The sequence below is a fragment of the Nannospalax galili genome, unplaced genomic scaffold (assembly GCF_000622305.1).
Source record: "Nannospalax galili isolate Female #2095 unplaced genomic scaffold, S.galili_v1.0 scaffold803, whole genome shotgun sequence".
Lineage (NCBI taxonomy): Eukaryota > Metazoa > Chordata > Mammalia > Rodentia > Spalacidae > Nannospalax > Nannospalax galili.
The window spans coordinates 1,459,417-1,472,503 of NW_008349354.1; the positions used below are offsets into that span (position 1 = coordinate 1,459,417).

At 45.8% G+C, this 13,087-nt stretch overlaps 1 protein-coding gene across 1 annotated transcript in view; it reads right to left on the reverse strand.

The window, feature by feature from the left end:
* Tnfrsf21 (TNF receptor superfamily member 21) overlaps window positions 1-4,881 on the reverse strand; it is an 80,249-nt gene extending 75,368 nt beyond the window's left edge. The window contains exon 1 of the mRNA XM_008846732.3: window positions 4,169-4,881. Within this exon, the coding sequence (XP_008844954.1) occupies window positions 4,169-4,264 (96 nt within the window). The 5' untranslated portion in view covers window positions 4,265-4,881. The remainder of the gene's footprint in view (window positions 1-4,168) is intronic.
* Window positions 4,882-13,087: the final 8,206 nt, after the last annotated feature.

Below are 13,087 nucleotides of genomic sequence, written 5' to 3' on the forward strand. Positions count from 1 at the left end.
AGGGGTCTTTTTGAGACAGTATCTCCCTGTAGCCCCAGCTGGCCTGGAACTCGCTATGTACACCAGGCTGGTCTCGAACTCAGAGATCCACCTGCCTCTGCCTCCCAAGTGCTGGGATTAAAGGTATGTGTCACCACGCCCGGCTTGAGAAAGTATTTTGTATATGGTATCAGCTCCCATTTAACATTCTGCTTGAACCTGCCACTGAGTCTTTAGGCTTGAGCCTCTACCAGATTACCTCCCACACTTGCCTAGCCAAATAGCCAATACAAAGGTCATTTACTTTGACACCTGAAGGTCACAAGGTAGCACTCAGCTAGCCATCGAGACTCAGTAACCAAAACTAAACCTGGCATTTTCTAGGCAAATAGAAAATTGGATGGTTTGGACAGCTGGACAAACTACTAAAGCAAATGGTCCTGGCTCTGGAATTCTCTTTTTTTAAGGTTTATTTTAATTTGTATGTGTGTCTGTGTCTGTGCACACATGCATGCCGGTGCCCTCAGAGACCAGAAAGCCTTAGATCCCCTAGAGCCACACTTACATGCAGCTGTGATCTATCCGACATGGGTGCTCGGAACTGAACTTGAGTCCTCTGGAAGAGTCATAAGCACTCTTAACTGCTGAGCCATCTCTCCAGCCTCTGTATCTGGAATTCTTAACCTTTTGAAAATACTATTTCCAAAGCTTCAGATCCAATGTCTTTATCAAGGAATCTCCTGCCTCTCCTGACTGTCCCCTGCCAACAGTATATCTGTACATTCAAAACAAGCTCCTTGAGAACAAGAGGCACCTCTGACTGCATACAGTGTCACACTGGGCAAGCCCAAATGTCTAAATGTCTCATCTACCCTATCTCTAGAACTTTGGTATGGAATATATATATAGTCTTTGCCTAGGTGTTACTTTCTAGCATGCCAAGGATGCCTCAACTAGCAACAGAAATGTAAGCAACAAGAACGATTCCTTCCAAAGGTCCTTATGTAATTCTCATTTATAATCTGAAACAAACTAAGCCATCCCCTCACCTTTCGTCCAATGACCCTCCTCTGTCATTACACTTTATCATCAAGCAGTCTGAAGTTGTGAATAAGCAGTGGGCATGGCTAAGGGGAGAATGTGAGCCGATGAGTTCCAACCCCAAACCGCTACACAAACTACAACAAACCCATGAAATTCTTAGAGATTATTTTCTCACCTGTAAGATGATACAACACCCGCTTGACAAAAGTGTTGGGAATAAATGAGATACTGCGTATATAATACCTAGCACATAGTAACTATTCTCTATGTACATATAGTTACTATATAAATGTATTACTGAGCTGGGTGTGGTGGTGCACACCTTTACTGCCAGCACTTGGGAGGTAGAGGCAAGTGGATCTCTGTGAGATCAAGGCCTGCCTGATCTACATAGCGAGTTCCAAGCCAGCTGAGGCTACAGGAAGACCCTGTATCAAAAAGAGAGAGAAAAAAAAAAAAAGCTTCCTGGTGGGATAAATGCTCATTAGGACAATGTCACTAGACCAGTGTTCTATGCATTCACAAAGTCTGTTGTGATGACTGGGACACACAAAGTGGGATGGGAAAAACCAAACCAAACTCATCTCTTCCTCACCCTGGATGAGATTATCACATAGTCCTTGATGGTCCCTGGTATACTCTCTCAGTCACCCTTCAGGATAAAGTCACCCTTCTGCCAATCCACGTATTTCAGTAAAGCCTTTTTATTATAGTCGACAGAAGATCAAGGGATCCTGTATTATCACCTTGAGATTGCCTCTAAACCCTTTTGTAAATTTTACTTAATACCCAAACTTAGGCAGCCATGGTGGTGCACACCTTTAATACCAACACTCAGGAGGCAGAGGCAGGTGAGTTCCAGGCCAACTGGGTCTACATAGTGAATTTTAGGCCAGCCAGGGCTATATAGTAAGACCTTATCTCAAATAATAAATACCAAACTTAAATTCCCAGGTCATCAGTCTCTGCCCTACCCTGGATGAGAGCTATCACATAATCCCTAATGGTCCCTAGTTGCAGATCTAGTGTACAACTTTTGTCTAAATTGAATTTGATGATTTAATAAAAGGAACTGGGCCCTTTCTTGATTAGTTAAACCTACACTTTGATTACACTGATAACTGTATTTAAACAACCATCTCAAACTAAAAAGTAAAAAAAAAAATGAAATATTGTACTGTGCAGTAACTTAAGATTAAATGTGAGTGGGTCCCCCAAGGAGTATTATAGATGTATCAGATGCACACAAGAATACATGTGGATCGGAGTAGCAGATGGGAGGCCTTTGGAAGGAAATTCAGTGAGGGATCTAACTCCACTCATTAGATCAGTGTACCCATAGCTTAGATGTGTCTCTCTCCACACAAGACTGGCCATTTAAGCTCTGCCTGATTGCTTACCATCCACATTTGTTTCAGGGATACAAATTTGGACTTCACTATTATTATACATGGGCAGAAGAGTCTCTGATGGGAGACTGGGACTTGCCTCATTATAAATGCTAACAGCAACAAACTTTCTTTAGTCTCTCTCTCTCTTCCCTTAAAATACACACACACACACACACACACACACACACACACACACACACACTTATGCTCTCGTTGGCTTGTAACTGGGCCACACCCGCCTCATTATAAATGCTAACAGCAACAAACTTTCTTTAGTCTCTCTCTCTCTTCCCTTAAAATACACACACACACACACACACACACACACACACACACGGAACCAGGGTGTCTGCAGGATGAATTCCCAGGCCATAGCAACTGCAAGGCCTTGGGATGGAAGTGCTAGAAGAGGCTGGCTGGCCTGACAGTAAGCCTTTAATCGAAGGAGCCGGCAAGCCTGGCCTCCCGCACACAGCCCAGTCATGAAAACAGACTCTTTTTTGTTTTTGTTTGGTTTTTTTTAGCTAACCATCTCCATCCCTCCCCACAGGGCAGGATGAATTCCCAGGCCATAGCAACTGCAAGGCCTTGGGATGGAAGTGCTAGAAGAGGCTGGCTGGCCTGACAGTAAGCCTTTAATCGAAGGAGCCGGCAAGCCTGGCCTCCCGCACACAGCCCAGTCATGAAAACAGACTCTTTTTTGTTTTTGTTTGGTTTTTTTTAGCTAACCATCTCCATCCCTCCCCACAGGGATAAAAGGCACGACGAGTTTATGACGGATCAAGGATCTGAATTTAAATTTTCTTCCACCTAATTCCCCACTTGGCCCCAATACTGGAAATAAGGGGAAGTTCAGGGTAAGTTTTGGGTCAGGAATGATGTCAGGCTTTGGCCGGATTAAGTGATGGGGGACTACGCACAGGGAACGCCCCAGAGTTGGGTGCTGAGGGAGCCTACATAATTCTGCATGGTGACTTGCCTAAACACAGGTAAAAGAGAAATAGGAAAGACTGGAGAAAATTAATCCTCATTTATGTAGCTCTCTTTCCCTTCCCCCTCTCCTGGACAGCCAGCACACAGGCTGGCTCTGAGCTGGCGCTTTGAAGGCGCCTGAGTGGGTCTATGGTTCCTTTTTTTTTTTTTTTTTTTTTTTTTGGCGTGCAAAAACCGGGACCCACACGAGCCAAGAGGGAGGAAAGATGGAAGGGAGGATGGAGGGAGGAAGGGGCCGCCAACTCCCTGCTCCGGAATGCCCCGCGCGCGCGGAAGCACGCAGCGGTCTCTGGCGTCCGGCGCGCACCGGTCCTACAGTCTCCACTGCAGTAGCATCCGGACATGACACTGCAGCTGCGACAAAGCGGCGACCGCGGCGGGTCTCTTGCAACCCACACCGCGCTGGGGCCCCGCATCACGCCGAGGGGCCGGCGACCGGGGATGCCCTGGTGACGCTAGGTGTGGAGGTGCAAGGTAGGCCGAGCTCTCAAAGGCGCAGGACGCTCCGGCGACCACCTCCAGCAGATGGCAAGAAAAACAATTCGCCTTCATTCTCCAGCCGTAGCTCAGCCACAGACACCCCCTAGGCACCCCTAAATGACCTAGTGGGGGGCACTCCCGGGTCTTGCCATTCCCTTAGAACCCTTCCAAACCAGCTGGTACCGCCGCGCGCCTCCCGCACTCCGGGCCCGGGGACCCGCCCCGCTCCGGGACATCTGCTCCTGCGCAGCCACCACCCTCCAGCCCCTTTCATCGCTCACCAAAAGAACGGAGCCGGCGATCATCGTGGCTCCGACGTGGCCGGCGATGCGGCTGCAGGAGGCGCGGGTGGTGCTGCTGCTCGCGGAGGTCCCCATGGCCGAGCCCGGGGCTCGCACGGGCGCCCGGGGCGCGCGGCCCCACGGCAGCTGGTATCGGCGGCTGCTGCTGCCCAGCGCCTCATCCACCGTCTCCTCCTGGGCGCGGAGCCCATCTACCTCCAGCAGCCCATGTGCACTGCGGCTGCTGGGCGGCCGGGCGGAGGAGCGAAGCGGCGAGGAAGGCTCGGGAAGGCACTCAGCACCTGCCCAGGGGCGCGGGCGCCCGGGCGGCGACCAGCATCCGCGCGTGCAGCCGGCGCCTCCCGATGCTCTCCACCGACAGTGGCTGCGGGGAACCGGGGAGGAGGGCTGGCGGCGACAGAGCAAAGGAACGACTTCCCATAGCGAAGCCACTACTAACCACCCGGCTGCTCCTCCGCTGCTCTGACCGGCCGGCAAGAGACTGAGTCGGGTGGCCGCTCAGCTCGGGGACACACGTGGTGGCGCCGAAGGGGCGGGGAACCGGCCCTTTGTGATGTCACCCCGGAGGAGGCCGGGCTCTTTGTGCAACTGGAAAGAGCAAGCCGTTCCAGATACACAGCGGAGGGAGAAGGTGCCCCTTGGCGTTGGATGGGGGAATTGCATGAGCTTGTCTGCCTAGGGAGTCTGGTACTCGCCCGACCTAACTTTTTTTTTTTTTTTTTTTTTTTTTTTTTTGTAAAATGAGTCCTAATAAATCGCATGTGGAGCAGAGACCTTTCTAATTTTCTAAAACAAAGATTAGCGAATAGATCGTGATGAATAGGGCATGATGGCACACACCTATGATTTCATCAATAGAAAAGATGAGGCAGGAGGATTAGGAATTGGAAGAAAGCCTGAGCTACAGAGAGAAACCCCGTTTCAGGAATGCTTGAATGCATCCATGCATGCATACATGCATGCGTGCATGAATGAATGAATGAATGAATGAATGAACGTACAGTCAGCAAACTGGGCAAAATGGAGCGTTTGAGTATTCCGGAGGCTGAGACAGGAAGCTCTCCCGTTCCAAATCCGCCAGAACCAGAGTTCCTCGGGAGCCTGGCTTAAGCAGCAAAAACTTTCTCAAAAAAGAAAAAAAAATACAAATAAACAAACAGGAGAAAACAAACAACCACAGAGCTTATATCAACTGCCTGGCACAAAGAGACTTGGGTGCTGATTTTGAAACTGATGAACTTTGGCGTTGCCTGGAGTTTTTAAAATGTGCTTATTGACTCCTGGGTCCCTCTCCAAAGATTCCGATTTAATTGGAACAGGGTGAGGCCTACCATGGGTGTAGGGATTTTTACAAAGTTTCCCAGCTGACTTTAGTACTTGGTAAAGTTTGAGACCCTGTGGTCTAATGACTGCAGCTATGGAGAATTAAGAACCCCCAACCTGCAGTGGCTGGTATTGGATCTGCGGATAGTCTTCTAGAGGCCTTTAAACTCCTTGAAATTTGTGGATGGATGCATTTTTCATTATTAAAGGATCCAGAGTTTAGAATCACCTTATCACAGAGATGCAAAATTTTCATTCCACCTCCCCAGCCACCCATAAAAAAAGTGATAAAAGTTTTGGTGTTGAGTTCAAAATGTCTTGGTGGAATGTGGGTGAAGAGATGGGAAGTGGCACTCTGTTTCAACAGTAACAAGTAAGCCAGGCATGGTGGTGGATGCCTTTAATCCCAGTACTTGAGAGGCAGAGGCAGGCAGATCTCTGTGAGTTGGAAGCCAGCCTGGTCTCCAAAGTGAGTTCCAGGCCAACTGGGGGTACAGGGAGACCTTGACTCACAAAGACAAAAAAAAAAAAAAAAAAAAAAAAAAGAAAGAAACAAGTATTCTGTTGGATGCTTGGCATCAACCACACTGCTGGATGTCTAAATATTTCTTTCCCTTTCCCATCTCACCTGAGGCAAGACAGCACTTCCTAACTATAGCCACTACACACTGACTGCACCTACATGCCATACAGCGTATTACGCACTCTAACGGAACTGTGATCCAGGTCATGCCCCAGTTGGGCAGCTGTTTCCACCAAACTTAAGCATTCTGTCCTGGAGGGAGGAGAGGAAGAGGCGCCTGTAATTTACAAGGTGCAGGAAGGTTATACCATTTACCAGGTTCAAAGAGCTAGGAAATCTACAAGATTCACAAGGTCCCAGGGTTATATAAGCAGTTAACAATTACTAGGGAAAACACTTCCTGAGTACAAGCTTCATGCAGGTTGTGCAACTAGCTGCAGAGATGCAGCATTCATGGGTCATCACTGATGCTGGGGTGGGATTTTTTTGGTGATACAGCTTGCCTTTGAAGTAATTGTTAGTTTGGTCTGTTATCAGTGTTCTTTCTGGGGGTGAGTAGAAGTTTGTTAGTGTCTTTCCAGGACAAATCACACAACTCCTCAACTATGAACTTCATGATGCTGGGCTAGAATAAGCCCAGCATCACATCCATGTTTTTCAGCTATCTGCTTTGAGACAGTGATGATTAATACTGATTGTTAACTTGACAGGGACCTTGAATCACCTAGCAGGTAAACCTCTGGGCATGTTTGTAATGGAGTTTCTAGATTAGGGTAATTGAGATGGGAGGATCCACCCTAAATGTGGGTGGCCCCACTCCATGGGCTACAGTCTCAGACTGAAAATAAAGGAGGAAGCAAACAATCCCAGGATTCATCTCTGTCTCTCTGCTTCCTCACTGTGGACTGGAACTCACTACGTAGACCAGTCCCACCACCTTCCCTGCCATGATGAACTATACCCCCTTGAACTCTAAGCCAAAGTAAACCCTCCCCAAAGTTGCTTTTGTCAGGTATTTGATCACAGCAACTAGAAAACTAATACAGAAAAAACTAATAAATAACTAATAATATAAGTAATAAAACTAAAAAACTAATACAGAAAATTGGTATCAAGAAATGGGAACAAGCCAGGTGTGGTGGCAGCAGGCCTTTAGTCCCAGCGCTTGGGAGCCAGAAGCAGGTGGATCTCTGTATGTTCAAGGTCAGCCTGGTCTACATAGCGAGTTCCAGGCCAGCTGGAACTACAAGGAGACCCTGTCTCAAAAAGATCAAAAATAAAAAAAGGTAACATTGCTGTAATAAACCTGACAGAGTGATTCTTTCTTTTTGGAACTAGTGTATGGAAAGAAGAGTTTGGGGCTGTGGGCTAGAGAAGACCTAGTAAGCAGAGCTCCATCTTCGTGGGCATTCAGAGAACTCGAATGCCAGAAGAAATGTGGACAGTGGAGGCCCAGCTCATGTGGTTGCAGAGAGGACCAGGACTTCGTCTGGAACTAAGTTAGAGGCTGTTCAAGTTATGAGACAAAGAATTTGACGGCATTCTGTCTGTGTCCTGAGAACCTAAGTGAGGCTGAATTAAAAAATAATGGACTAATGTATTTAGCAGAGGAAATTTCAAGACAGGAAGGAATGGCTGCTGCTTACTGCTTTTATCCAGGTCTACAGGGAGCTAGAGCAACGAGAGGAGCAGAAAAGTATGAAAAATACTTCCATTTGGCAAGGAAAGAAAGAAGTTTAAAGTTCTATAAGGTGGGGGTTGCTGAGAAAGCATCCATAACTGTCAAAGCCAAATCCTCTACTCTCTACTGGGACAATAAGAGAAGTGCAGTGACTCTAATTGAGTTTAAGGTCTGCTTCATAGGATGGAGCTCAAACCTGACACTGATATCAGGCTTAGGAATCTGGGGCTAAACAGGTCACAGGACACAGGGAAGAGCCTAATACTAGTTTCCTACTAAATAGTTATCGTATCAAACTGACTCCTGATGACTTATTGTTGTATAACGCATCTCTCAGATTTCACCAGAGAAGCTTCCTTATGCAGCAAATGGTGATTAACACAGAAACCCATAACTGGCCAATGTGCAGAGAATGAGATGCTATAAAGTGCTTATGTCTGAATAGGACACCTATATCAAACTTCTGCCTCCCAAGACTCAGGGATCATTGCCGAAGAGGGGGTGGAAAGACTGTAAAACCCGAGGTGGTGGATGACCACAAGGAAATAGAGTTTTCCAGACAGCTGGTCAGTTACTCATATGAACTCACAGAAATGGTGACAGCATGCCCAAGGATTGACATGGGGATGTGGGTAAGAACTCCCAACACAGCCTAAGGAAATTGTGGCAATTGATGGCTGCTGGGAGGAAGATAGTCTCCTTCAAGGATGGGACTCCTGGTAGGGTAACCAGGCTCCAGGGGATGGACCCACACAGAAGGACATTTGGAGACACAAATTAAATTCCACAGGGCTTATTATATATAATAGAGTACATTAAATTGTACAGGGGGCAATGGGAGAGGTGGGGATGGGGAGGAAATCCAAATACCATCTAAAAATTTCAAAATTTCAATAAAAATATTTTTAAAAATTAAAAAAATTTTTAGAAGTTACAGTGAAAACATCACCATCAAAGATTCTGTCTTCTGAAAGTGCAATTCATTTGAAAGGAGAGAGCTTGAATTGAGAATGTCCTTGAACAGGTTCCCTGCTCCAAAGCAACCACCTCGAGAGGATTCCCCCAGGGTTAGCACGCAGAGCTGATGCAACTGTGGTCCAAGAGTGTCAGGCTACATCCTGAGCTCGGGGCAGAGCTTGGCAGCATTGTCCAGGTGGTACTGGTTTTGTAGTCATGAAAGATGCAGGAATAAGGGGGTCATGGTGGTTTACACCAAGGTTCCAGAGAGGCCAGGCCATATGTGGTAGGGGTGGGCCCTTGCAAGGAGGCTCTGAGAAGACAGTATGTGAAGCTGTGAAAATAAAGCCTAAGCTGCACTGGGGAAGCCATGAGACACCTACTGCAGTTACAGAGTGGAACTGGCTTGGGGAAGCTCTGTGTGCTACAACAAGCAGAGCAGGAGGTAGTACTACTCAAGCCCGTTGGATCCCAGATGACCGCACCAGGACCTCTGATGCCAGGCGTGGAGCTGTAGGACTTGGTGTTTTCTGTGTTTGGTGTTGGTCTTCCTTGGACCTGATGATTCTTTGAGATATCCCCATTCTGCCTTTGAAATGAGAATATTTACTCTATGCCTTTGTATCTTGGTATTATGTAGCTTGCTTTTTGTTGTTGCTTTGTTTTTTTGGTCTTGGGGTTTTTTGTTTGTTTGTCTTTTTGAGAAGGTCTCCCTGTAGCCCCAGCTGGCCTGGAACTGACTATGTAGACCAGGTTGGCCTTGAACTCACAGAGATCTGCCTTTCTCTGCCTCCCAAGTACTGGGACGAAAGAAAGGCATGTGCCACCATGCCCGGCTTGTTGTTTTGGTTTTTTTAAATAGGAGCTTACAGTTAAGAGATCACCTTGAGAGCCAGGCACAGTGGCACACACCTTTAATCCCAGCACATGGGAGGCAGAGGTAGGGGATCTCTCTGAATTCAAGGCCAGCCTGGTCTACATAGTGAGTCCCAGGCTGGACAGTGCTATATAGTGAGACCTTGTCTGAAAAAAATTAAAAATCACCTTGAGTCTCAAAAGAGACTCTTGGACTTTTGAACTTCTGAACAGTGTTGAAACTGTTAAGGACTATGGAGAACTTTGAAGTTAGACTGAGTGCATTTTGTGAGATGGCCTTGAGTTTAAGGGGACAAAGAGTGGAAGATTATGCATATGTTTATACATCAAGTTGACAAGGGGTAGACTTGTGGTGGTTAATACTGATTTTCAACTTGAAAGGATCTAGAATTACCTAGTAGGCAAGTCTTTGAGCATGTCTGTGGGGGAGTTTATAGACCTGGTTAACTGAGGTTGGAAGATCTAACCTAAATGTGGGTGGTACCCTTCCATGGGCTGGGGTCTCAGACTGAATAAAAAGGAGGGAAAACAGAGTACCAGCCTTTCCCCTCCTCCTCCTCCTCTTCCTCTTCTTCCTCCTCCAGCAGACACAATGTGACCAGCTGCTGAACCTTTCCTGCCAAAACGAGCTATATCCCTTTAAGATGGAAGCCAAAAGAAACCCTGTCTCTCTCATTGCTTTTCAGGTATTTGACCACAACATTGAGAAAACCAGTACGGAGACCCAACAGTAGGCATTCCTGAATGCCATCTGTGAAGACAAGGGTCTCCACTGCTGCTTTCTTATTAGTTTTTTGTGCTTTGATTCTTCTTTCTGAGCATTCTCTGGAAGAAGCTAAAAACATATTTAAAAATTTATATGAGAATTAATTCCAATCTCTTCTTTCAGACATCTGCCAGTAAAGAAAAGAACTGTCCGTTAATTGAAAGGAAAAGCTGCAATATAAAATCTCTGGTAAAATTCAAAGAGGTTCTGGAAAATACCATCATTAAATACAGAATTTTGAGAAGGTAATGCTTGGATTTGAAACTTTTATGCTAGCTCCAAAAATTCTGTGAGGGATATGCGCCATGTCTCCATGAATAATAGCATCAGTTAATTCTTCAAAAACCCCAAGACTACTCACCACTATCATAGGTATTTTTGTAAAATTTACTTTAAAAAGAAGTGAAGTATTAAAGGAGGAGGGTCATTTAACACCTTACACTTAAAACTTTAAGTTACTCAAAGTAGTAACTGAGAGAGTTTAATTTGGGTTGCCGTGCAGGCATGAGGAGCTCTCTCTCTCTTCTCTCTCTTCTTCACTCACTTGGGCTTGAATTACTTTCAAATTTCATTAGTTTCTCATGTGGCATAAATCACGTGATCTTTCATATATTTTTTGGTTTGGTTTGTGTTGGGGACCCCTGTTGTGTAAAGTAGCAGTCTCTCCATGTCCGGATAGCCCATGGGCTCGGCATTCTATGCAGAGATTCCTTTTATCAGCAGGGTGCCTTCCTACCTCTCTTCCTGACTCATCTTTTGAAGTAGCCGTCACAGAAACATGGCCTCCAGCTCTGAAACTGCCAGGTTTTCCTGTGTGATTTTCAGGCAGTCTGACAGCCTGGCAGGAGCCCACCACCACATGTAAATAGGGCATCCTAAAAGCACCTATCAATTAAGGCTTTTACCACTGCCCCCACAGCATAAAATATCCTGGTTTCCCGTAATTAATCGGGGGCTGAATCACTAAGACCTTGAGCCGAGCTGAGTCACAGAATAAAGGAGCGGTGCCACTGAATCTGACTGAGCTGAGTTCTGTGTCTTACTACCTACGATCCAGCCTTCCCGGAGAGGGCTATCTCTTCGTAAACCTCAACTCATTGAAATCCAGCTTTCACCGTTTCTCGCACCTCCCCTCCTGACCTGGTGGCCAACAGGTCCCGAACTTAGAAATGGAACCGACCGGGCCAGCCCCGGTAGCAGAGAGCCTCAACAACGTGGAGAAGCAGGGACCCGCCAACAACACGGAGAGCCAGGGACCCAAACAGCAGACGTGGCCCACGGGACCCGTCGCACTCCAGCGACTTGTGGGAGACCGGCGCCAAGCCCAGCAGCTGGCGCTCCGCGAAACCCGCACCCCCATAGGTTTGGTTTGTATTTTTTTAGGCAAAGTCTTGCTATATAGCCCAGGTTGGGTCACAACTCATGATGACCCTTCTTCAGCCTCCCTCCTGAGTACTGGGATAACAAGTGTGCAGTCACTGTGCTGCTTAATGGAAAAATTCATTTACTGCTAATCAAGTAAATGTTCCTCAATATCAGTTGTAAGTCAATGAATTGTCAGTTGAAATCTTGGGTCATTTGGATCTAGATGATATATTAAATGTCATTTCTCTATTATATATTAAAAATAAAATTGTCTTTTATTTCACTTTATAAAAATAAATAATCAGGGGCTGGAGATATGGCTCAGCAGTTAAGGGGGCACTGGTTGCTCTTGCAGAGGACCTGGGTTTGATTCCCAGCACCCACATGACAGCTAGCAACTGTTCAAAACTCCACTTCTAGGGGAATCTGATGCCCTCTCTGACCTCCTCAGACATTTAACACGGGTGCACTTACATGCATGCAGGCAATACACTCATATGCATAAAATAAAAATAAGTTTTGAAATATTGTAATCATTAATCAACTCACTGTCATGTTTTCAATACGGCCACTTAAATGTATTTATTTTCTGGCAAATGATAACTATCCAATGATACATTATTAATTTTCTTCCTAAATTCCAAAGAAAGAGAATATAGATTAATAAGGCATAATTATTCCTAAGATAAAAAGGTGAAAGTGAGGCTTAAATAGGTAAGACCAATCTTATCTTTGTCATAAAATTACTGTCTCTAACCTGCAGCCTAATTTGGATTTTTGATACATGTGCTGACATTCTGCAAATCTTATTTTCTAGCCTCAATTTCTACTGAAAACACTTTGTTCTACATAGTGAGTTCCAGGCCAGGCAGTGCTACATAGCAAGACCCTGTCTCAAAAATAAACTAACAAACAACAACAAAAAACCAATACATTATACACATGTATGAAAATGTCATAAGAAACCTATTATCATGAATAATTACTATATGATAATTAAAAAGTCCTTTTTAAAAAGTGTAAACTAGGGGCTGGAGAGATGGCTCAGCAGTTAAGAGCACTGGTTGCTCTTGCGATAGACCCAGGTTCAACTCCCAGCACCTGCATGGTGGCTCACGGCCATCCATAATTCCAGTTTCAGGAATCTGATGCCTTCTCCTGGTCTCTGAAGGCACTGCATGTACAAGTACACCTAGATCAAGCAAAACCCTCCTACAAATAAATTTAAAGATAATTTTTTAAAAAGATTTTTAAGTATAAACCAAGGCTGGAGAGATGACTCAGTACTTAAGGGCATGTACTACTCTTGAAGAGGACCAAAGTTTGGTTCTGAGCACTCATATCAGGCAAGGTCCAGTGTGGGGAGAGAGAGAGAGAGAGAGAGAGAGAGAGAGAGAGAGAGAGAGA